The 24,802-nt window shown below is 44.0% G+C and overlaps 1 protein-coding gene across 1 annotated transcript in view; it reads right to left on the bottom strand.

The window, feature by feature from the left end:
- LOC135506996 (E3 ubiquitin-protein ligase HECW1-like) overlaps window positions 1-24,082 on the bottom strand; it is a 57,105-nt gene extending 33,023 nt beyond the window's left edge. The window contains exons 1-6 of the mRNA XM_064926453.1: window positions 24,062-24,082; window positions 23,606-23,939; window positions 23,043-23,150; window positions 19,149-19,243; window positions 17,956-18,031; window positions 16,688-16,857 (exon numbers count right to left, since the gene is read on the bottom strand). Coding sequence (XP_064782525.1) covers window positions 16,688-16,857; window positions 17,956-18,031; window positions 19,149-19,243; window positions 23,043-23,150; window positions 23,606-23,939; window positions 24,062-24,082 — 804 coding nt within the window. The remainder of the gene's footprint in view (window positions 1-16,687; window positions 16,858-17,955; window positions 18,032-19,148; window positions 19,244-23,042; window positions 23,151-23,605; window positions 23,940-24,061) is intronic.
- Between the last annotated feature and the right edge of the window lie 720 nt (window positions 24,083-24,802).

Below are 24,802 nucleotides of genomic sequence, written 5' to 3' on the forward strand. Positions count from 1 at the left end.
CCAAGCATCGATGGCCCTGAACGGACTTTATTTGACTCTATGTAAACTGGAAACCACATATCCCGAGGCTGCATTCATTGTAGCTGGGAATTTTAACAAGGCTAATCTGAAAACAAGACTGCCTAAATTCTATCAGCATATCGATTGTGCTACTAGGGCTGGTAAAACCCTGGATTATTGTTATTCTAACTTCCACGACGCATATAAGGCCCTCCCCCGCCCTCCTTTCGGAAAAGCTGACCACAACTCCATTTTGTTGCTTCCAGCCTACAGACAGAAACTAAAACAGGTCTGTTCAATGCTGGTCCGACCAATCTGATTCCACGCTTCAAGATTGCTTCGATCACGTGGATTGGGATATGTTCCGCATTGCGTCAAACAACAACAGTGACGAATACGCTGATTCGATGAGCGAGTTTATTAGCAAGTGCATCGGCGATGTCGTACCCACAGCACCTATTAAAACATTCCCAAACCAGAAACCGTGGATTGATAACAGCATTCGCACAAAACAAAGTGCGAACCACTGCTTTTAACCAGGGCAAGGTGACCGGAAACATGACCGAATACAAACAGTGTAGCTATTCCCTCCGCAAGGCAATCAAACAAGCCAAGCGTCAGTATAGAGACAAAGTAGAGTCGCAATTCAACGGCTCAGACACAAGAGGTATGTGGCAGGGTCTACAGTCAATCAAGGACTACAAAAAGAAAACCAGCACCGTCGCGGTCCAGGATGTCTTGCTCCCAGACAGGCTAAACAACTTCTTTGCTCGCTTTGAGGTCAATACAGTGCCACTGACACGGCCCGCTACCAAAACCTCCACTTCACTGCAGCCGACGTGAGTAAAACATTTAAATGTGTTAACCCTCGCAAGGCTGCAGGCCCAGACGGCATCCCCAGCCACGTCCTCAGAGCATGCGCAGACCAGCTGGCTGGTGTGTTTACGGACATATTCAATCAATCCTTATCCCAGTCTGCTGTTCCCACATGCTTCAAGAGGGCCACCATTGTTCCTGTTCCCAAAAAAGCTAAGGTAACTGAGCCAAAAAACTACCGCCCCGTAGCACTCACTTCCGTCATCATGAAGTCCTTTGAGAGACTAGTCAAGGACCATATCACCTCACCCTACCTGACACCCTAGACCCACTCCAATTTGCTTACCGCCCCAAAAGGTCCACAGACGACGCAATCGCAATCGCATTTTACATTTACATTTAAGTCATTTAGCAGACGCTCTTATCCAGAGCGACTTACAAATTGGTGAATTCACCTTCTGACATCCAGTGGAACAGCCACTTTACAATAGTGCATCTAAATCATTTAATGGGGGGGGGGGTGAGAAGGATTACTTTATCCAATACCTAGGATAGGATAAAGTAATCCTTCTCACCCCCCTTAAATGATTTAGATGCACTATTGTAAAGTGGCTGTTCCACTGGATGTCAGAAGGTGAATTCACCAATTTGTAAGTCGCTCTGGATAAGAGCGTCTGCTAAATGACTTAAATGTAAATGTAAAATGTAAATGCAACCACAATGCACACTGCCCTAACCCATCTGGACAAGAGGAATACCTATGTGAGAATGCTGTTTATCGACTACAACTCAGCATTTAACACCATAGTACCCTCCAAACTCGTCATCAAGCTCGAGACCCTGGGTCTTGACCCCGCCCTGTGCAACTGGGTACTGGACTTCCTGATGGGCCGCCCCCAGGTGGTGAGGGTAGGTAACAAAATCTCCACCCCTCATCCTCAACACTGGGGCCCCACAAGGGTACGTTCTGAGCCCTCTCCTGTACTCCCTGTTCACCCACGACTGCGTGGCCATGCACGCCTCCAACTCAATCATCAAGTTTGCAGACGACAGTGGTATGCTTGATTAACAACAACTACGAAACGTCCTACAGAGAGGAGGTGAGGGCCCTCGGAGTGTGGTGTCAGGAAAATAACCTCACACTCAACGTCAACAAAACAAAGGAGATGATCGTGGACTTCAGGAAACAGCAGATCCACATCCTATCCACATCAACGGGACAGTAGTGGAGAGGGTAGTAAGTTTTAAGTTCCTCTGCGTACACATCACGGACAAACTGAATTGGTCCTCCCACACAGACAGCAGCGCTTCTTCAACCACAGGAGGCTGAAGAAATTTGGCTTGTCACCAAAAGCACTCACAAACTTTTACAGATGCACAATCGAGAGCATCCTGTCGAGAGCAACTGCTCCGCCAACAACCGTAAGGCTCTCCAGAGGGTAGAGAGGTCTGTACAATGCATCACCGTGAGAAAACTACCTGCCTTCCAGGACACCTACACCACCCGATGTCACAGGAAGGCCATAAAGATCATCAAGGACAACAACCACCCGAGCCACTGCCTGTACACCCTGCTATCATCCAGAAGACGAGGTCAGTACAGGTGCATCAAAGCAGGGACCAAGAGACTGAAAAATAGCTTCTATCTCAAGGCCATCAGACTCTTAAACAGCCACCACTAACATTGAGTGGCTGCTGCCAACATACTGACTAAGTTCCAGCCACTTTAATAATGGAAAAATTGATGTAAAAAAATGTATCACTAGCCACTTTAAACAATGCCACTTAATATAATGTTTACATACCCTACATTAGTAATCTCATATGTACAGTGCCTTGCGAAAGTATTAATCCCCCTTGAACTTTGCGACCTTTTGCCACATTTCAGGCTTCAAACATAAAGATATAAAACTGTATTTTTTTGTGAAGAATCAACAACAAGTGGGACACAATCATGAAGTGGAACGACATTTATTGGATATTTCAAACTTTTTTAACAAATCAAAAACTGAAAAATTGGGCGTGCAGAATTATTCAGCCCCCTTAAGTTAATACTTTGTAGCGCCACCTTTTGCTGCGATTACAGCTGTAAGTCGCTTGGGGTATGTCTCTATCAGTTTTGCACATCGAGAGACTGAAATTTTTCCCAATACCCCTTGCAAAACAGCTCGAGCTCAGTGAGGTTGGATGGAGAGCATTTGTGAACAGCAGTTGTCAGTTCTTTCCACAGATTCTCGATTGGATTCAGGTCTGGACTTTGACTTGGCCATTCTAAAACCTGGATATGTTTATTTTTGAACCATTCCATTGTAGATTTTGCTTTATGTTTTGGATCATTGTCTTGTTGGAAGACAAATCTCCGTCCCAGTCTCAGGTCTTTTGCAGACTCCATCAGGTTTTCTTCCAGAATGGTCCTCTATTTGGCTCCATCCATCTTCCCATCAATTTTAACCATCTTCCCTGTCCCTGCTGAAGAAAAGCTGGCCCAAACCATGATGCTGCCACCACCATGTTTGACAGTGGGTATGGTGTGTTCAGGGTGATGAGCTGTGTTGGTTTTACGCCAAACATAACGTTTTGCATTGTTGCCAAAAAGTTCAATTTTGGTTTCATCTGACCAGAGCACCTTCTTCCACATGTTTGGTGTCTCTCCCAGGTGGCTTGTGGCAAACTTTAAGCAACACTTTTTATGGATATCTTTAAGAAATGGCTTTCTTCTTGCCACTCTTCCATAAAGGCCAGATTTGTGCAATATACGACTGATTGTTGTCCTATGGACAGAGTCTCCCACCTCAGCTGCAGATCTCTGCAGTTCATCCGGAGTGATCATGGGCCTCTTGGCTGCATCTCTGATCAGTCTTCTCCTTGTATGAGCTGAAAGTTTAGAGGGAAGGCCAGGTCTTGGTAGTTTGCAGTGGTCTGATACTCATTCCATTTCAATATTATCGCTTGCACAGTGCTCCTTGGGATGTTTAAAGCTTTTTGTATCCAAATCCGGCTTTAAACTTCTTCACAACAGTATCTCGGACCTGCCTGGTGTGTTCCTTGTTCTTCATGATGCTCTCTGTGCTTTTAACGGACCTCTGAGACTATCACAGTGCAGGTGCATTTATACGGAGACTTGATTACACACAGGTGGATTGTATTTATCATCATTAGTCATTTAGGTCAACATTGGATCATTCAGAGATCCTCACTGAACTTCTGGAGAGAGTTTTCTGCACTGAAAGTAAAGGGGCTGAATAATTTTGCACGCCCAATTTTTCAGTTTTTGATTTGTTAAAAAAGTTTGAAATATCCAATAAATGTCGTTCCACTTCATGATTGTGTCCCACTTGTTGTTGATTGTTCACAAAAAAATACAGTTTTATATCTTTATGTTTGAAGCCTGAAATGTGGCAAAAGGTCGCAAAGTTCAAGGGGGCCGAATACTTTCGCAAGGCACTGTATATACTGTACTCTATACCATCTACTGCATCTTGCCATCTTTACGTAATACATGTATCACTAGCCACTTTAAACAATGCCACTTTTATATGTTTACATACCCTACATTACTCATCTCATATGTATATACTGTACTCTATACCATCTATTGCATCTTGCCATCTTTACGTAATACATGTATCACTAGCCACTTTAAACAATTTCACTTTTATATGTTTACATACCCTACATTACTCATCTCATATGTATATACTGTACTCGATACCATCTACTGCATCTTGCCTATGCTGTTCTGTACCATCACTCATTCATATATCTTTATGTACATATTCTTCGTCCCTTTACACTTGTGTGTGTATAAGGTAGTTGTTGTGAAATTGTTAGGTTAGATTACTCGTTGGTTATTACTGCATTGTCGGAACTAGAAGCACAAGCATTTCACTACACTTGCATTAACATCTGCTAACCATGTGTATGTGACAAATAAAATTTGATATGATTTTAATTTGAGATAACACTACACGATATATATTCACGTCACCAAATAATTGATTAAATCACACTGTTTTGAATTAAGGTCTACAGTAGCCTCAAAAGCTCTCTGTAGGGTAGCTCCATGATGTAGCCGGAGGACAACTAGTTCCCATCCTCCTCTGGGTACATTGACTTCAATACAAAACCTAGGAGGCTCGTGGTTCTCACCTCCTTCCATAGACTTCAAAGTAATTATTACAACTTCCGGAGGACGTCCTCCAACCTATCAGAGCTATTGCAGCATGAACTGACATGTTGTCCACCCAATCAAAGGATCAGAGAATGAATTTTAGTACTGAAAGCATAAGCTACAACTAGATGGCACTGCAGTGCATAAAATGTGGTGTTTAGTTGACTCAAAGATAGAGAGAGAGAGAGAGAGAGAGAGAGAGAGAGAGAGAGAGAGAGAAAATAGTGGAACAATTTTTAACAAATACAATTCTTCAAAAATGAAGCAGAAGCAAGAGAGATTTTTTTAAACTTTCACCTGGCTAGCAAATGCAGCTCGCTAGCTAGTTTAGCCTACTCAAACAGAGAGGGATGCTACAGTATGTTACCTAGCTCACTATGGCTATCCAACACTGGAGCTCTTCCAAGTCAAGGTAAGCTTTACGTTTAATTCATTTATTGCCACCAGGGTCCGCCGGTAAAATTGCTAAACTGCTTGCAAACTGTACATCGTACTGCATGATTGTAGCGGGTTTACTAACGCGTTAGTTCTAGTAGATATGTTGACTTGACGCCAGCTAATATGGTGACAATGATGTAGGCTGTGTGTGGTAGTTATGATATGAAGGTTTGGCTTGGAAAAGTTTTAATGCCTGGACACAGACAACTGACTTGTTGTGCACTGAAGTCTACAAGCGAAGTGAAAAGGTGAGAGGAGGAGAGAGAGTAGATGCGAGAAGGAATTTTACAACAATCTGGCTGCTTTGAAAGTGAACTGTGTTTGCATGTGATCAGGGGTGTATTCATTCCACCGATTCTGTTGAAAAACGTTTCTTAAAAGGAAGCCAAAGGAAAGAAACGGAGATTAACAATACCTGAATTTGTCCAATAGAAATTTGTTTGCAACTGTTGGACTAATGATTACACCCTAAATCAGCTAGATGCAGGCAATATTGTGCAAGGCGGTATTGAATATGTCCATGTCGGTCGCCTTGATTACTCAAATTTCTTTGCACCTACATTGTAAACTTTGTTTCATAGGCTAGGTTGTAGCAACCTCATGATGGGGAATAATAGGGAAAATGTAAGTATCATGTAGTAAGTAGCCTAAACCTATCCATGTTACATTAATCTGGGTAAATGGAATATGAATGAGTCATCTAATATGCTGCAATAGAAATAAGACCATGCTAATAAAAAATGTATCATACGAGGCGTATCTTAAACGGCACAGACCGCCATTGGGCGGTAGTCATACTAATCATGGATTATACCACCACTCTCCTAGTTACTAGTGTGTTAGTGTGATGATTCAAGGTCAGTGTATTCTGAACCTCCAGCATCATCACATGCAGACAGGCCTAGCTGCATGGGCCAATGACTGTAGGGGAATGGGCCTGTGTTAGTTATTATCAAGGATGATTGACTTTCACTTTTACTGTAGGCCACAGGCTGTAATGTAATGGCTGGGTGAGTCTAGACTAATTGTTCAACCCAAACAATGATTCACAAGTGAAGAGAGATTCCTTAATTTAACCCCTAGAGTTGGTGTCCGCACCCCCGCGGATATCAAATCAGCATAATAAAAAACTCACAATAAACGTCTGTTTTAAACTAGAGATATCTGGCTCTCACAAACACACAAATAACCTGGACAAAGTGTCAGAAACATGAAAGGCTAATAGTAAAATGTTAAAGTAAACCAACCGATAGTAGACCAATCAGGCAAATCTTAGTCATAAGGCATATTGGGACAAGAGAGGTTTGTCTCAGTGACTTTATGTGCTAGCTAACATAAATTGATGTCCATGTTCTGCAGATAGCATGTACGCGCATACAGTGCCTTCGGAAAGTATTAGGCCCCTTGACCTTTTCCACATTTTGTTACAACCTTAATCTAAAATTTATGAAATTGTTTTTTTCCCTCATCAATCTACACACAATACCCCATAATGACAATGCAAAACCATTTTTTGTTGTTGTTGCTGATTTATAAAAATATAAAAAAGGGATTTTCATAAGTATTCCGACCCTTTACTCAGTACTTTATTGAGGCACCTTTGGCAGCTATTACAGCCTTGAGTCTTCTTGGGTATGGCGCTACACGCTTGGCACACCTGTATTTGGGGAGTTTCTCCCATTCTTCTCCAAAGATCCTCACAAGCTCTGTCAGGTTGGATGGGGAGCATTGTTGCACAGCTATTTTCAGGTCTCTCCAGAGATGTTCGATCCGGTTCAAGTCCGGGCACTGGCTGGGCCACTTAAGGACATTCAGAGACTTGTTTTCCAAAGCCACTCCTGCGTTATCTTGGCTGTGCTTAGAGTCGTTGTCCTGTTGGAAGGTTAACCTTCGCCCCAGTCTGAGGTCCTGAGTGCTCTGGAGCAGGTTTTCATCAAAGATCTCTCTGTACTTTGCTCCGTTCATCGATGCCTCGATCTTGACTAGTTTTGCAATCCCTGCCGCTGAACAACATCCCCACAGCATGATGCTGCCACCACCATGCTTCACCGTAGGGATGATGTCAGGATTCCTCCAAACGTGACGCTTGGCATTCAGGGAAAAGAGTTCAAGCTTGATTTCATCTTACAAGAGAATTTTGTTTCTCATGGTCTGAGAGTCTTTTGGTGCCTTTTGACAAACTCCAAGTGGGCTGTCATGTGCCTTTTTACTAAGGAGGGGCTTCCGTCTGGCAACTCTACCATAAAGCCCTGATTGGTGGAGTGCTGCAGGGATGGTTGTCATTCTGGAAGGTTTACCCATCTCCACAGAGGAACTCTAGAGCTCTGTCAGAGTGACCATCGGGATCTTGCGCACCTACCTGACCAAGGTCCCTTTCCTCCGATTGCTCAGTTTCGCTGGGTGGCCAGTTCTAGGAAGAGTCTTGGTGGTTCCCAACTTCTTCCATTTAAGAATGATGGAGGCCATTGTGTTCTTGAGGACCTTCAATGCTGCAGACATTTTTTTCTAACCTACCCCAGATCAGTGCCTTGACACAATCCTGTCTCTGATTTCTACGGAAAATTTCTTTGACTTCATGGCTTGGTTTTTGCTCTGACATGCACTGTCAACTGCGGGACCTTATATAGAGAGGTGTGTGCCTTTCCAAATCATGTCCAATCAATTGAATTTACCACAGGTGGATTAAGTTGTAGAAACATCTCAAGGATGATGAATTTCGAGTCAATTTCGAGTCTCATAGCAAAGTTCAGAATATTTACAGTATGTACAGTGGAAGTCGGACGTTTACATACACCTTAGCCAAAAACATTTAAACTCAGTTTTTCACAATTCCTGACGTTAATACTAGTAAATATTCCCTGTTTTAGGTCAATTAGGATTACCACTTTATTTTAAGAATGTGAAATGTCAGAATAATAGAGTGATTTATTTCAGCTTTTATTTCTTTCATCACATTCTCAGTGGGTCAGAAGATTACATACACTCAATTAGTATTTGGTAGCATTGCCTTTAAATTGTTTAACTTGGGTCAAACGTTTTGGGTAGCCTTCCACAAGCTTCCCACAATAAGTTGGGTGAATTTTGGCCCATTCCTCCGAACAGAGCTGGTGTAACTGGGTCAAGTTTGTAGGCCTCCTTGCTCGCACACTCTTTTTCATTTCTGCCCACAAATTTTCAATGGGATTGAGGTCAGGGCTTTGTGATGGCCACTCCAATAACTTGACTTTGTTGTCCTTAAGCCATTTTACCACAACTTTGGAAGTATGCTTGGCGTCATTGTCCATTTGGAAAACCCATTTGCGGCCAAGCTTTTACTTCCTGACTGATGTCTTGAGATGTTGCTTCAATGTATCCACATAATTTTCCGTCCTTATGATGTCATCTATTTTGTGATGTGCACCAGTCCCTCTTGCCACAAAGCACCCCCACAAGATGATGCTGCCACCCCCGTACTTCACGGATAGGATGGTATTCTTCGGCTTGCAAGCCTCCCCCTTTTTCCTCCAAACATAATGATGGTCATTATTTTTGTTTCATTAGACCAGAGGACATTTCTCCAAAAAGTACGACCTTTGTCCCCATGTGCAGTTGCAAACTGTAGTCTGGCTTTTTTTATGGCGGTTTTGGAGCAGTGGCTTCTTCCTTGCTGAGCGGCCTTTCAGGTTATGTTGATACAGGACTCGTTTTACTGTGGATATAGATACTTTTGTACCTGTTTCCTCCAGCATCTTCAGAAGGTCCTTTGCTGTTGTTCTGGGATTGATTTGCACTTTTTGCACCAAGTATGTTCATCTCTATGAGACAGAATGTGTCTCCTTCCTGAGCAGTATGACGGCTGCGTGGTCCCATGGTGTTGATACTTGCTTACTATTGTTTGTACAGATGAACGTGGTACCTTCAGGCATTTGGAAACTGCTCCAAAGAATGAACCAGACTTGTGGAGATCTACAAAAAAAAATCCTGAGGTCTTGGCTGATTTCTTTTGATTTTTCCATGATGTCAAGCAAAGAGGCACTGGGTTTGAAGGTAGGCCTTGAAATACATCCACAGGTACACATCCAAATGACTCAAATGATGTCAATTAGCCTATCAGAAGCTTCTAAAGCCATGACATCCTTTTCTGGAATTTTCCAAGCTGTTTAAAGGCACAGTCAACATAGTGTATGTAAACTTCTGACCCACTGGAATTGTGATACAGTGAAATAATCTGTCTGTAAACAATTGTTGGAAAAATTACTTGTGTCATGCACAAAGAAGATGTCGTAACCGATTTGCCAAAACTATTGTTTGTTAACAAGAAATTTGGGAAGTGGTTGAAAATGAGTTTTAATGACTCCAGCCTAGGTGTAGGTAATCTTCCAACTTCAACGGTAAATAAATTAGCAAAAAATGTGCTAAAAATATCTAAATACCCGTTTTCGCTTTGTCATTATGGGCTATTGAGTGTAGATTGCTGAGGATTACTATTTTTTTCAATCCATTTTAGAATAAGGCTGTAACGCATCAAAATGTGGAAAACATCAAGGGGTCTGAATACTTCCCAAAGGCACTGTATGTGTCTGGATGGAACAGCACATGTTATAAAGAGGCCTTAATAATGGATCAATTAATCGAAGCGCCACAGCCGGTACCCATCGTTAACCTTTGGAAACGAAGGTTGCCTCGTGCTGCTGCCCCATGAACAACACCCAGAAATAAAATTCAGCTTCAGCTTTATCTTTATGCAAGAACGAAGAATGGTATGAGAAATAAATATTAATTTATGATTGCAGCATACAGTCATGTGATGTGATTCTGGAGCTCTATAGGAAGATGGAGTGGCTACGTCCCAAATAGTACCATAGTCCCTATATAGTGCACTACTTTTGACCAGAGTGGGTTGTGGTAAAGATAAGTGCACTGTAAAGGGAATAGGGTGCTATTTGGGAGACAGAGGGGGAGATCTATTATTGAAAAGTGTTTCAGCTGCTGAGAATAGAACATGAGGATGGTTTGAGGCTGTTTGCATTCGAAATGGCACCCTATTCCTTATATAGTAGATGGGCGTTGGTCAAAAGTAGTGCACTAGGAAATAGGGTGTTATTTGGGATGCACAGCGTGTCTGAGAGGCAGAAAGCTGGTGGTGGCGGTGGGGTGCTGTGGTTTATATATAACCCTGGCCTGTACTGATGTGTGCCCTTACCTGTACTCCCATGACTCTCTCTGTCAGGGAGTCTTGAGGGAGCGAAGGAAGGCTGCGCCTGATCTGAATATCAAACAGGGGAGGGTGAGGGAGTAGGGTGCACTTTTCCGCTGCCTTCAGCCTTCCTCACAGAAGCCCTGGATAATTTCAAGGTACAAGAGGGAGAAACGAAGAGGGAGGGACCTACTCTATTAGCTAAACTCTTCATTATACAGTCAGATCCAGCATGAAGCCACCAGAAACCATCACCGCAGGTGTCATACCTCCCCTTATCCATACTGATAATTTCCAAGAATACAGAGTGGCGCTGCTATATCCTTCCCCTCAATATACTGAAGGGGTGTTGATACTGTACCAAAGCAGAGCTGGGTCCGCGACACATTTCCTGCCCTTTCAGGGTGCCACCTCATACTTGAACCATTAGCTAAATGAGTACTGGTAACCCAGTAATAGCCTATTACAGGGAGAGAGAAGTGATTTTTACCAGCATGGTAATAAAAGAGGATTATCACATGAGGAAACTCTGAGTCATGGTGTAAATGTATAATTCATACATTATAAATTATAATGCATTTTCACTGTTCTTGTCCTTGAAATAGCTTTTGAAACCAAAGCCCCTGAATCAGAAGGAGACACTGTCTGTTGAGTAAAGGAAGTGGAAGAAGGGTAATGATGAAGAATATAAAGAGGCAGGGAAGGAGGGAAGGAGGGAGGGAATGAATACTGCTGTATTCAGGAGGAGGAGATACAGCCAGGGAGGGAGGGAGTACTGCTGTGTTCAGGAGGAGGAGATACAGCCAGGGAGGGAGGGAGTACTGCTGTGTTCAGGAGGAGGAGATACAGCCAGGGAGGGAGGGAGTACTGCTGTGTTCAGGAGGAGGAGATACAGCCAGGGAGGGAGGGAGTACTGCTGTGTTCAGGAGGAGGAGATACAGCCAGGGAGGGAGGGAGTACTGCTGTGTTCAGGAGGAGGAGATACAGCCAGGGAGGGAGGGAGTACTGCTGTGTTCAGGAGGAGGAGATACAGCCAGGGAGGGAGGGAGTACTGCTGTGTTCAGGAGGAGGAGATACAGCCAGGGAGGGAGGGAGTACTGCTGTGTTCAGGAGGAGGAGATACAGCCAGGGAGGGAGGGAGTACTGCTGTGTTCAGGAGGAGGAGATACAGCCAGGGAGGGAGGGAGTACTGCTGTATTCAGGAGGAGGAGATACAGCCAGGGAGGGAGGGAGTACTGCTGTGTTCAGGAGGAGGAGATACAGCCAGGGAGGGAGGGAGTACTGCTGTATTCAGGAGGAGGAGATACAAGCAGGGAGGGAGGGAGTACTGCTGTGTTCAGGAGGAGGAGATACAGCCAGGGAGGGAGGGAGAACTGCTGTGTTCAGGAGGAGGAGATACAGCCAGGGAGGGAGGGAGTACTGCTGTGTTCAGGAGGAGGAGATACAGCCAGGGAGGGAGGGAGAACTGCTGTGTTCAGGAGGAGGACATACAGCCAGGGAGGGAGGGAGTACTGCTGTGTTCAGGAGGAGGAGATACAGCCAGGGAGGGAGGGAGGGAGTACTGCTGTGTTCAGGAGGAGGAGATACAGCCAGGGAGGAAGGGAGTACTGCTGTGTTCAGGAGGAGGAAATACAGCCAGGGAGGGAGGGAGAACTGCTGTGTTCAGGAGGAGGAGATACAGCCAGGGAGGGAGGGAGAACTGCTGTGTTCAGGAGGAGGAGATACAGCCAGGGAGGGAGGGAGTACTGCTGTGTTCAGGAGGAGGAGATACAGCCAGGGAGGGAGGGAGTACTGCTGTGTTCAGGAGGAGGAGATACAGCCAGGGAGGGAGGGAGTACTGCTGTGTTCAGGAGGAGGAGATACAGCCAGGGAGGGAGGGAGAACTGCTGTGTTTAGGAGGAGGAGATACAGCCAGGGAGGGAGGGAGAACTGCTGTGTTCAGGAGGAGGAGATACAGCCAGGGAGGGAGGGAGTACTGCTGTGTTCAGGAGGAGGAGATACAGCCAGGGAGGGAGGGAGTACTACTGTGTTCAGGAGGAGGAGATACAGCGAGGGAGGGGAATATCCCTCCCTAAACAAGTCAAATGTTAATAAGCCTACTGCCTGCCAGTCCCTCAAACGTCTTTTCCCTTCCCTCTCTCCAAGAGACATGTAAAATAAAATTCCTCCTCTTTCCCACTTATCCTCCTACCCCCTCTACCTTCCTCTACTCTCTCTCTCTCTTTTGCTCCTTCTCTGTCTATCTCTGCCTGCCTACATGCCTGCCTGCATGCCTGCCTGCATGCCTGCCAATTTTCCGACTGTCTGCCCTCCAAAGCACTCTCCTCATTAGCAGTGTAAATGTAAATCCCCCCATGATGAGGAGGAGGAACACAGCGGATGGATTTAATGAGATCTCAGCATCCCTTACAATACACATTGTTCCTCAAATTAATATCGCTCACCAAACAACACTGTCACATTCATACACACTCACTGAATGCACAAAATATTAAGAACACCTTTCTAATATTACGTTCCACCCCTTTTTGCCATCAGAACAGCCTCAATGCGTCAGGCATGGACTCTACAAGGTGTGAACGCGTTCCACAGGGATGCTGGCCGATGTTAACTCCAACGATTCCCGCCCATGTTGACTCCAATGCTTCCTGCCCATGTTGACTCCAATGCTTCCACAGTTGTGTCAAGTTGGTTGGATGTCCTTTGGGTGGTGGACTATTCTTGATACACACAGCAAACTGTTGAGCGTGAAAAACCCAGCAGCGTTGCAGTTCTTGACATACTCAAACCAGTGCGCCTGGCACCTACTAACATACCCTGTTCAAAGGCACTTAAATCTTTTGTCTTGCCCATTCACCCTCTGAATGGCAATCATACACAGTTCATGTCTCAATTGTCTCAAGGATTAAAAATCGTACTTTAAACTGTCTCCTCCCCGTCATCTACACTGATTGAAGTGGATTTAACAGGTGACATCAATAATTTACATTTTTATTTATTATATTTAACCTTTATTTAACTAGACAAGCCAATAAGAGATAATAGCTTTCACCTGAGCTGTGTTCAAATACTCATACTAACTACACTAACCGTACTATATGTGACTTGAGAATTGAGTATATAGTGAATTGAGTATATAGTTATTGGTCATAGCATGGATATAGTTAGTATGCCAAAAGTTCACGGATGTCAAACTCAATTCGCCAAAATATGAAGTATACAAGCAGTGGATATTTTCAGTGCTTTTAGGGACCATAATGTAATTCTTCAGAAAATGGGCGTGGCTTCACAACATTTTCAGATTTGTAGAAAATGGCGGAAAATATGCAGCCGAAGCAAAGAAGTCCAACGAGCTGATACAAACTCATTGCTTTAACTAATTATGTCAAATGTTAAGAAAATGTTGAGCAATGTAATAAAGTAATGACTTTCAAATAAGTTACATTACATGTTATGTTGGTTGACAATTTGTTAGCTATGCTATCCTTATGAACCGCATAGCATTACAGCAGCATCTACCCGTATGTTAGCTAGTTACCTAACGTTAGTTGGCTACTAATACATCAAACTTGCCAGGCAGTATATTAACTATATGCTATCTAACTAACTACCCAACGTTTATTGACTTGATTATTCACACAATTCTTAGCTAAGTGGTATGGTCATTTTGCGTTTAAATGGACATGGTTAATTCTGGATATCTACTCAGATTTCAGAGGACTCTCCTGCAGAATAACTGATAAATTTCCAAACGCTTAACACCCATTGAATATGGCCGGTGTCAGTAAACTTCCTCAAAAAAAAAAAAAAAGCAATTACATTTTTGCCAGCAGCACAGTTACTGTCACCAACGCTCTGGATAACATGAAAACAGCCTAACCAGCTCTGCTAGGGCAAGTAAAATGGTTAGAGTGAGGTGTTTTCTCATTTTTTTCTGGAAGTATATAGTCAACGTTAGCCAGTTAACTTGGCTGCTTGACTACAATTGAACGCTCCGAGAGCGAAATGCTCTAAATTTACGAATGGACAATCTGACAATGTTCTGGATTTACGAACACCCAGAGTGCACTCTGCCACACCAGATTGAATTTACAAACACACCGAAAATCATAAAATATTTAGCTAGTCATTTGATATGCTAACAAGCTAGCACGAGATTGCATAGCAACAGCATCAACTTCCAGTAGACAGGCGAAGCTCTAGTACGCTCAACTGAAACAATACAGTTCGCTTACAGTATACTAAAATGAACTAATAGTATGTAGTATATACTCATTAAGTATGTAGTATACGGTATGGGTATTCGAACACAGCCCTGGATTCACCTGGTTAGTCTATGTCATGGAAAGAGTGGGTGTTCCTAATGTTTTGTGCACTCATTGTATTTAAAAAAAAAAGTATACAGTGCCTTCGGAAAGTATTCACATCCCTTGACATTTTCTAAAATGGATTAAGTAAAACATTTCCTCAGCAATCTACAAACAATACCCCATAATTCCAAAGCGAAAACAGGTTTTTAGACATTTTTGCTAATGTATTCAGACCCTTTGCTATGAGAATCGAAATTGAGCTCAGGTACATCCTGTTTCCATTGATCATCTTTGAGATATTTCTACAACTTGATTGGAGTCTACCTGTTGGAAATTCAATTGATTGGACATTAATTTGGAAAGGCACATAAGATCCCACATTTGACAGTGAATGTCAGAGCAAAAACAAAGCCATGAGGTCGTAGGAATTGTCCGTAGAGCACCGCGAAAGGATTGTGTCGAGGTACAGATCTGGGAAAGGGTATGAAAAAATGTCTGCAGCATTGAAGGTCCCCAAGAACATAGTGGCCTACATCATTCTTAAATGGAAGAAGTTTGGAACCACCAAGACTCTTCATAGAGCTGGCCGCCCGACCACACAATCAGGGGGAAAGGACCTTGGTCAGGTCGGTGACCAAGAACCCGATGGTCACTCTGACAGAGCTCTAGAGTTCCTCTGTGGAGATGGGTAAACCTTCCAGAAGGACAACCATCTCTGCAGCACTCCACCAATCAGGCCTTTATGGTAGAGTGGCCAGATGTAAGACACTCCTCAGTAAAAGGCACATGACAGCCCACTTGAAGTTTGTCAAAAGGCACCTAAATAATCTCAGACCATGAGAAACAAGATTCTCTGGTCTGATGAAATCAAGATTGAACTCTTTGGCCTGAATGCCAAGCGTCACGGCTGGAGGAAACCTGGCACCACCATTTTCAGCTGCAGGGACTAGGAGTCTCGTCAGCAAAGATGAACAGAGCAAAGTACAGAGAGATCCTTGATGAAAACCTGCTCCAGAGTGCTCAGGACCTCGGACTGGGGCCCTAAGCACACACAGCCAAGACAACGCAGGAGTGGCTGCGGGACATGTCTCTGAATGTCCTTGAGTGGCTCAGCCAGAGCCCGGACTTGAACATCTCTGGAGAGACCTGGAAATGGCTGTGCAGCAACGAGAGGATCTGCAGAGAAGAATGGGAGAAACTCCACAAATACAGGTGTGCCAAGCTTGTAGTGTCATACCCAAGAAGACTGGAGGCTGTAATCGCTGCCTAAGGTGCTTCAACAAAGTATTGAGTAAAGGGTCTGAATACTTAAATGTGAATGTGATATTTACAGCAAAAAAAGTCTAAAAACCTGTTTTTGCTTTGTCATTATTGGGTACTGTGTGTAGATTGATGAGGAAAAAATAAAATATACTAGGGTCTGAATGCTTCCTGTATGCACTCTATATTGCAGGGATAGTGCTATCAACTCATCACAACCAAACCACAACTGTTGTAACCCATTTTCAGCACTTGTTTTCTTGAGCAAAAACAAGAAAAACAACTTTGGTTACACCTGTGTAAATTCTGTACATCCCAGTTAGTGTTTCCATATGGTTCCAGGTCAACAGTACCTGTATAACATATTGTATAAAGCACCCTGAGACTGTCACTCTGCCTGACTTCATTGCCCTGTTACAGAGAGCATACTCAAGGTTGCTTGCTTTTTCATAGTCCTTCCAGCAACAATTGTCTTGGAACACAGAATATAAAGCCTTGTCAGGGCCCTCCTCTCACCTCTCTCTGCCAGCGGGGGTTGATGGTGTTACAGACGATGCTGGAGCGTTTCTCCTGACCGTGGTGTGGGAGCGCTGGAAAGATGCTGTTCCTGCCGGGATGGATGGCGATCTTCAGGTAGGGGTCAGGGTTGAAGAACATCCCTTTCTTCAGCCCCGTGGCGTTGAAATCTACCAGAGACGATAAGAGTATAGAGGAGGAGACGATGAGGATAAACGGCTTTAAAATGACACCTTTAACGGCTTAGGAAAATCCCATACTTCTGACAAAGAAGAGCAGAGTGCAGTCAGCAGGAATGTCCTTGAGAAAGAGAATGTTCCTTTTAGCTCTGCAAATCAATTCGGTTCAATATCCTGTGTTGCCACAGTATGCTGTACTTCTACAATAGTAGTAGTATGTTCTACTATAGCAGAGCAGAGACAGAATAACTCACTCTGAAAAATAGGTCAAGACAGAATTATTATTTTGCATAGCGTTGCATTTAACTTGAACTTCTCTCCAACTCTGCTCTGTAATATTTGTGACAGCCATGTCATACAGTAGCATAGCCTCCCAGTGATCTGGGACCAGACAGGGACTACTACAGTCAGTATGTTTGTTCAGTATTTGTAAGCCTGTTTTGATCAAAGCTGAAGACGAAAGGGGAAGAGCTGCTGAAATCCCATCTGTCTCCCCCTGACATCTCCCATGCAGCCGTGGGGGGAGAGAATCGTTTGGATACATGACTGAGCATGCTGTCACACCTACCTTTCATCTGCACTACCTCACTGTGAATCAGGTGGAACTGGATCACGCCTCAGTTAGGAATCCAACTCAACTCAGGACTGCCGGAAACACTTAGCACAATAGACTCACTGTGCTTTTCCTATGATGAGTCAGCATGTTAGGATGTTTTTGTGACATTTCTACAGATGTGATGTATTTGTCATGCAGCGTTTGAGAATGAAACAGCCACATTTAAGTATGGAAGTGTTTGGAGAAAGGAATCCTTTTCATCACCATCATGTAAGTGTGGGTTTGTCGATATTTCTCTAACTGCTAGCATTCTGTATCAGGCCAGTTGGCACAGAACATTCCTTCCTGTAATGCACATGATGCACTCCAGATGGATGAGAGTACTGTATCTGAATCCTGGGATGAGTTGCCATGGAGACACAAGCTGTGTGCTGCCCTTTGCCACAGTAATGCTGGCACGTGTGCTGGCCCAACCCTGTAGAGACGCGTTGCCAAGGTAACGTGGTGGTGGTGTGGGGGGGGGGCATGCTCACCTGAGAGGGAGAAGCTAATGAGTCTTCTGCTGCCTGTGCTCTGGGGAACTTCTTCACTTGTGACGGGCTTAAACACCTACACAGAGAGAAGGTGAGAAAGAGAGAGCAAAAGAAAGAGAGGGTTAGAGAGAGAGAGAGAGAGAGAGAAAAGTCACATCAGTGCCCGCCTTTACAGCACCTCTCCTCCCTGTTCCTCCTCCACAGGTGTAAGCCTGCCTAAGGATCTTTATAGCAGGCAGGTGGATTTGTGGAAAATAGCCACTGAGAGATGATGGAGGGCCACTGAGAGATAATGGAGGGCCATTGAGAGATGATGGAGGGCCACTGAGAGATGGAGGGCCACTGAGAGATGGGGGTGGAGGATACGGGTCATATGCAAACGCACACACACCATCACAGCAGTAACAATACAATGGCATTTTGACAGGCTGTGGCATTGATGTGTTTCTCTGAGATTGTTCCTCTGGGTGTGATCTCTAGGAGGACAAGTGAGTAGTCATTATAGCAGTGCGGGGGTATGTAGGCTGTGGGGGCAGGGCCTGCATAGGCCTGGGCTAATGCATTTCACTCCCTGGCTGCAGTGGGCCTCCAGCAGACAGCTGGAGTGCCCACAGGGGACCTCTACTACAGTATACTCCACGGGGACAACACAAGGACATTATCTGATTCTCCTCTCTGTTCACCTCTGGCTGTGGCGTATCTGTCTGTCTATCTCTCAGACTGCTGTCTGTCTGTGTGTGATCTCTCTCAAGACAGGCAATGTCAACCAGTCAATAAGCATATAATAATTTACACTTAGCACCACATTCAATTTCAGGATTTTCTTTTCCAGTCAATGAGAAAAGAAGGGTAACCAATCTAATGGATTGCTAAACCCATTATATCTGCCCTTTAAATCACATCTAATAACCCCTAGTAATCCAGGTAACACTGGACAACAGATGACATGCGAACCCCTTTGTAGAACAGTCAGGATTTTACTTCTTACTTTTCTTACCACTCTAGGCTCTAGTGATAAGCTTCAACCCAGACAATGGAAAAATATATCCTTTAGATGGAAAGACATACAGTAGATCCATTGTAATTCACCATCTCTTCCCTTCAGTGCCCCTTGAGAAGCCCATATGAACATATAGAGCCCATGTACAGTAGCACTAATACCAGGCTGGGACTAAGTAGTCCTACATGCTCACCGGAACTGAGGGGTTCTTCACAGTCAAACTGGGGGTGGTGGCTCGCAGGGCCCCGCTCACACCATGGTAGTATTTAAAACAGATCTTGGTCTCCACTGAGAGGAAAGAAGAGACAGATGACAGAAGAGAGGACAGAAGTTAGTTTAAGAACAGGAGAGAGATCTTTTTAGAATGACCTTTGCATTATACACTATTTCTCTGTTTATTGGCACCTTTATCAGGTTTCACAGTTGGAAAGCTCTCAAAAACAGGCCAGAGACACACGAGCGTGACCTATGAAAGCTGTTGTGAGCAGCATGCCAATAAACTGGAGGAGAGAGAGCAGACGGTCCTCAGCTACATGGTTATTAGCAATGGGGCCTGACACAGAGAGATAATACTATCCCTTTAATTACACAGAGAGATAATACTATCAATTTAATTACACAGAGATAAGAATCTCAGTGGCTGCTTTCCAAGCTGCTAATCTACTGTGGTAGCTAAATGGAGATGCTTGAGAATCAACACCATTGAGCCTACAGGGTGGCACACAGGCACCAGCGAATGGTATTGGCCAAAAGATTGATTGCTGTCTCTGCCTGGCCTGTTCCCTTCTCTCCACTGGGATTCTCTGCCTTTAACCCTATTACGGGGGCTGAGTCACTGGCATACTGGTGCTCTTCCATGCCGTCCCTAGGAGGGGTGCGTCACTTGAGTGTGTTGAGTCACTGACGTGATCTTCCTGTCTGGGTTGGCACACCCCCTCAGGTTAGTTTCATGGGCTATACTCGGCCTTGTCTCAGGGTAGTAGGTTAGCCTAGTGGTTAGAGCATTGGTCTAGTAACCGAAAGGTTGCATGTTCAAACCCCTGAGCTGACAAGGTACAAATCTGTTGTTCTGCCCCTGAACAGGAAGTTAACCCACTGTTCCTAGAACATCATTGTAAATAAGAATTTGTTCTTAACTGACTTGCCTAGTTAAATAAAGGTAAAAAAATAGGTTGGTGGTGTGGGCGCTGTACCTTGGCAAAGTGGGTGATGTTATATCCTGTCTGTTTGTCCCTGTTTGGGTGTTTATGTGTCGGGGGGCAAGGATGAGTCTTTTATATCTGGAGCATTTCTCATGTTTTATCCGATGTCCTGTGTGAATTTAAGTATGCTCTCTCTAATTCTCTCTCTCTCTCTTTCTTTTTCTCTCGGTGGACCTGAGCCCTAGGACCATGCCTCAGGACTACCTGACATGATGACTCCTTGCTGTCCCCAGTCCACCTGGTCATGCTGCTCCTCCAGTTTCAACTGTTCTGCCTGTGGCTATGGAACCCTGACCTGTTCACTGGACGTGCTACCTTGTCCCGGACCTGCTGTTTTGGACTCTCTCTACCGCACCTGCTGTCTCTAACTCTGAATGATCGGCTATGAAAAGCCAACTGACATTTACTGCTGAGGTGCTGACCTGTTGCACCCTCTACAACCACTGTGATTATTTTTATCTGACCCCGCTGGTCATCTATGAACGTTTTAATATCTTGGCCATGTTCTGTTATAATCTCCACCCGGCACAGCCAGAAGAGGACTGGCCACCCCTCAGAGCCTGGTTCCTCTCTAGGTTTCTTCCTAGGTTCTGGCCTTTCTAGGGAGTTTTTCTTAGCCACCTTACTTCTACATCTGCATTGCTTGCTGTTTGGGGTTTAAGGCTGGGTTTCTTTTATATCGGCTGATGTAAAAAGGGCTTTATAAATAAATGTGATTGATTGATTGATAGATATCTGATTCTTGCGAATGAGCTGTCCCTACTGATGAGGTGGGAGCTCTTTGAGGGATGAGTCTTACTTTAGGTAAATAAACAATAAGCAGTGCTAGCTAAATAACAAAATCACCCACAATGACAATGTATTACTTTAGCAGAACCAGATGAGGGGAGGATAGCACTATGGTAGTTACTCATAGCTGCACTTTGTGTCTAAGCAGAGCTGTCCACACCGGGGCCTACTGTACTATACAGTCAGTGTCGGTTCTCTAGTCTAGTGGAACTAATGGGATCATTTGGCTGTATAAATGATGTCAATTATTTTATTTATGGGAATCTCTTCCAAATATACTTGCTTTAATCTGTACAGAGTAAGAATGATTTGTGATTCTAAAGGGAAATCCTGAAACTTATGGAAGTCTGAAGATACAAAATGGTCACAATGGTAATGAGAAACAAAATAGTTATGAGATAGTTTCAGTGTTACATTGGGGCAAAAAAGTATTTAGTCAGCCACCAATTGTGCAAGTTCTCCCACTTAAAAAGATGAGAGAGGCCTGTAATTTTCACCATAGGTGCACTTCAACTATGACAGACAAAATGAGGGAAAAACATCCAGAAAATCACATTGTAGGATTTTTAATACATTTATTTGCAAATTATGGTGGAAAATAAGTATTTGGTCACCTACAAACAAGCAAGATTTCTGGCTCTCACAGACTTGTAACTTCTTCTTTAAGAGGCTCCTCTGTCCTCCACTCGTTACCTGTATTAATGTCACCTGTTTGAACTTGTTATCAGTATAAAAGACACCTGTCCACAACCTCAAACAGTCACACTCCAAACTCCACTATGGCCAAGACCAAAGAGCTGTCAAAGGACACCAGAAACAAAATTGTAGGCCTGCACCAGGCTGGGAAGACTGAATCTGCAATAAGTAAGCAGCTTGGTTTGAAGAAATCAACTGTGGGAGCAATTATTAGGAAATGGAAGACATACAAGACCACTGATAATCTCCCTCCATCTGGGGCTCCACGCAAGATCTCACCCCTTGGGGTCAAAATGATCACAAGAACGGTGAGCAAAAATCCCAGAACCACACGGGGGGACCTAGTGAATGACCTGCAGAGAGCTGGGACCAAAGTAACAAAGCCTACCATCAGTAACACACTATGCTGCAAGGGACTCAAATCCTGAGAGCATTTGGAGGATCCAGAAGAAGATTGGGAGAATGTCATATGGTCAGATCAAACCAAAATATAACTTTTTAGTAAAAACTCAGCTCGTCGTGTTTGGAGGACAAAGAATGCTGAGTTGCATCCAAAGAACACCATACCTACTGTGAAGCATGGGGGTGGAAACATGCTTTGGGGCTGTTTTTCTGCAAAGGGACCAGGACGACTGATCCATGTAAAGGAAAGCATGAATGGGGCTATGTATCATGAGATTTTGAGTGAAAACCTCTTTCCATCAGCAAGGGCATTGAAGATGAAACGTTCCTGGGTCTTTCAGCATGACAATGATCCCAAACACACCACCCGGGCAACGAAGGAGTGGCTTCGTAAGAAGCATTTCAAGGTCCTGGAGTGGCCTAGCCAGTCTCAACCCCATAGAAAATCTTTGGAGGGAGTTGAAAGTCCATGTTGCCCAGCAACAGCCCCAAAATATCAATGCTCTAGAGGAGATCTGCATGGAGGAATGGGCCAAAATACCAGCAACAGTGTGTGAAAACCTTGTGAAGACTTACAGAAAACGTTTGACCTCTGTCATTGACAACAAAGGGTATATAACAAAGCATTGAGATAAACTTTTGTTATTGACCAAATACTTATTTTCCACCATAGTTTGCAAATAAATTCATAAAAAATCCTACAATGTGATTTTCTGGATTTTGTTTTCTCATTTTGTCTGTCATAGTTGAAGTGTACCTATGATGAAAATTACAGGCCTCTCCCATATGTTTAAGTGGGAGAACTTGCACAATTGGTGGCTGACTAAATACTTTTTTGCCCCACTGTATGTACAGATTTACAATATGCACTGACGAAGCAGTGTCCTGTTCTGAGTGGTAGATGCTACATCCGTTATAAAACAGCTCTCTCAGTGTGTGGGGGATGTAGTGTACTGTAATGTAGCTGGTTTTGGATGTGTTTCCAGAAATGCACTTACGCTCCACAAAATAGGAGTTGGCCTCAATTTTCCACACTATCTGGCCCTTGTGTGAACCATTCACTCCGCGGCTCTTGTAGTCTAGAAAGTTCTCAGACGAAACTTCTTCTGAGAGAGTCGAAAGGGAGGGAGGTGAAGGTGAGATACAAAGTCCCATTACAGTATCACACAAGCATTGTCAGTTCCCTGTGGATACGTAACATTAACTGTGTCTGAGCACCACAACACCACCTTCAGATAACCTCAAATGATAAGGGAAGGCAGACTGGACATGACCTGACCTAACATGACCTGAGTCATCGCATTGCTCTCTGTGTAGTGTACATGCAGTCGATTTCAAATACTGTAGACTTGAATGAACACATTCTAGTTCTTGTCCTACACACCTATTCCTCTTCCCCAAAAGCTAACTCCAAAGAAGATCACATGCAGTATGTGTAACAGCTTACAAGATTTGAAATAAGCTGCTCTTCATCTCACTGTCTCTAGCTGACTCACTATCATCTACTATTATGTATTGCTTTGGTCACTTCTATGAAAATCACTGTTATGGCAGTGCTCACCGATGAGGTACATGCCAATCCAGTCCCCAGCGTCCACCTCCTCCTTGATGTCCCAGCAGATGAGGATGTCCTGGGTCTGACCGATGGCATAGAGCGAGGTGCTGACGGTGAGCGTTGAACGGCTGTGTGACGTCACCAGGTCTGTGTCGCTGGTCGAGCGGTGCATAGTCGCCACGACCTCAGGAAAGCCGTTCTGGAAGTTGACGTTAGGGAACTGCTCGGGATTATAGCTGTGGCGGATCGGGTGCTTACAACGCGGGCGGTTCTGGGACGAACGTGACGGGGATGCCATTGCTGCTCGTCCAAGTCCGAGAAACCTGTTCTGGTACAAGTTCTGGAGAAGAGGAGAAGAAAGAAGGAGAGAAACTGTGAATGGGGAGGATGGAGAGCTAGTACTGGAGAGAGATTTTTAGGAGGCCAAATGTTAGCATTGCTATTTCTGCGTTTTTGAGATACAATCAAAACTTTAATCGCCATCTTTAAGAACATTGCAGGTGTGTTTTTCTGTTGGTTTATTCTGGCAGACTAAGAGGTAGTGATTTGTACCATCCTGCAGAGAAAGTGGAACTATAGTGGGAATATTACCAGCAGGAAATATAATCCTAAAATCTTTCGGAAGTTTCTCCACTATGTATCAATAACTTCTGAGTGGGAGGAGAGAGACAACAATGCCTAGTTAGTGAAGAGGGAGTAGCACAGTGCTATGAGTGAGGAACACTCCAAGGTCCTGTCCTGCTCAGACTGTTCAGAGGTGACTGAGTGTGCTGCCTCTCTCATATGTTTACATTGCCAAAACAATAAAATAATGAACAGTAAACATTATACACTAAGTTCCAAAGGAATGGAGAGTGTTCAAAACAGTCTGAATGGATTTAATGAAGCCTATGGATTGAGTAGAAAATAATATAACTTTATTGTGCCAAGGATGGATGTAGTTACATGTAGTTAATACCAAGCATGAGATTCCCACATTGTAGCCTGTACATTGAATGTATTCACTGATCATGTACTCTACCTTTGCAAATAAAGGTGCGGTTCAGGTATGAACGTCTGTGAGACGTTCCTTTACAGTCATATCCAATACCAGGAGTATCAAACTCCAGTATTTGATGCTGTGTCTGCATGTATCTATTACAGTCATACCAGCAGCGCAAGAAGTGGGGGGGCATAATATATCTTTTTTTTTATCCAGTCGGA

Source organism: Oncorhynchus masou, chromosome 3 (genome assembly GCF_036934945.1).
Source record: "Oncorhynchus masou masou isolate Uvic2021 chromosome 3, UVic_Omas_1.1, whole genome shotgun sequence".
NCBI lineage: Eukaryota > Metazoa > Chordata > Actinopteri > Salmoniformes > Salmonidae > Oncorhynchus > Oncorhynchus masou.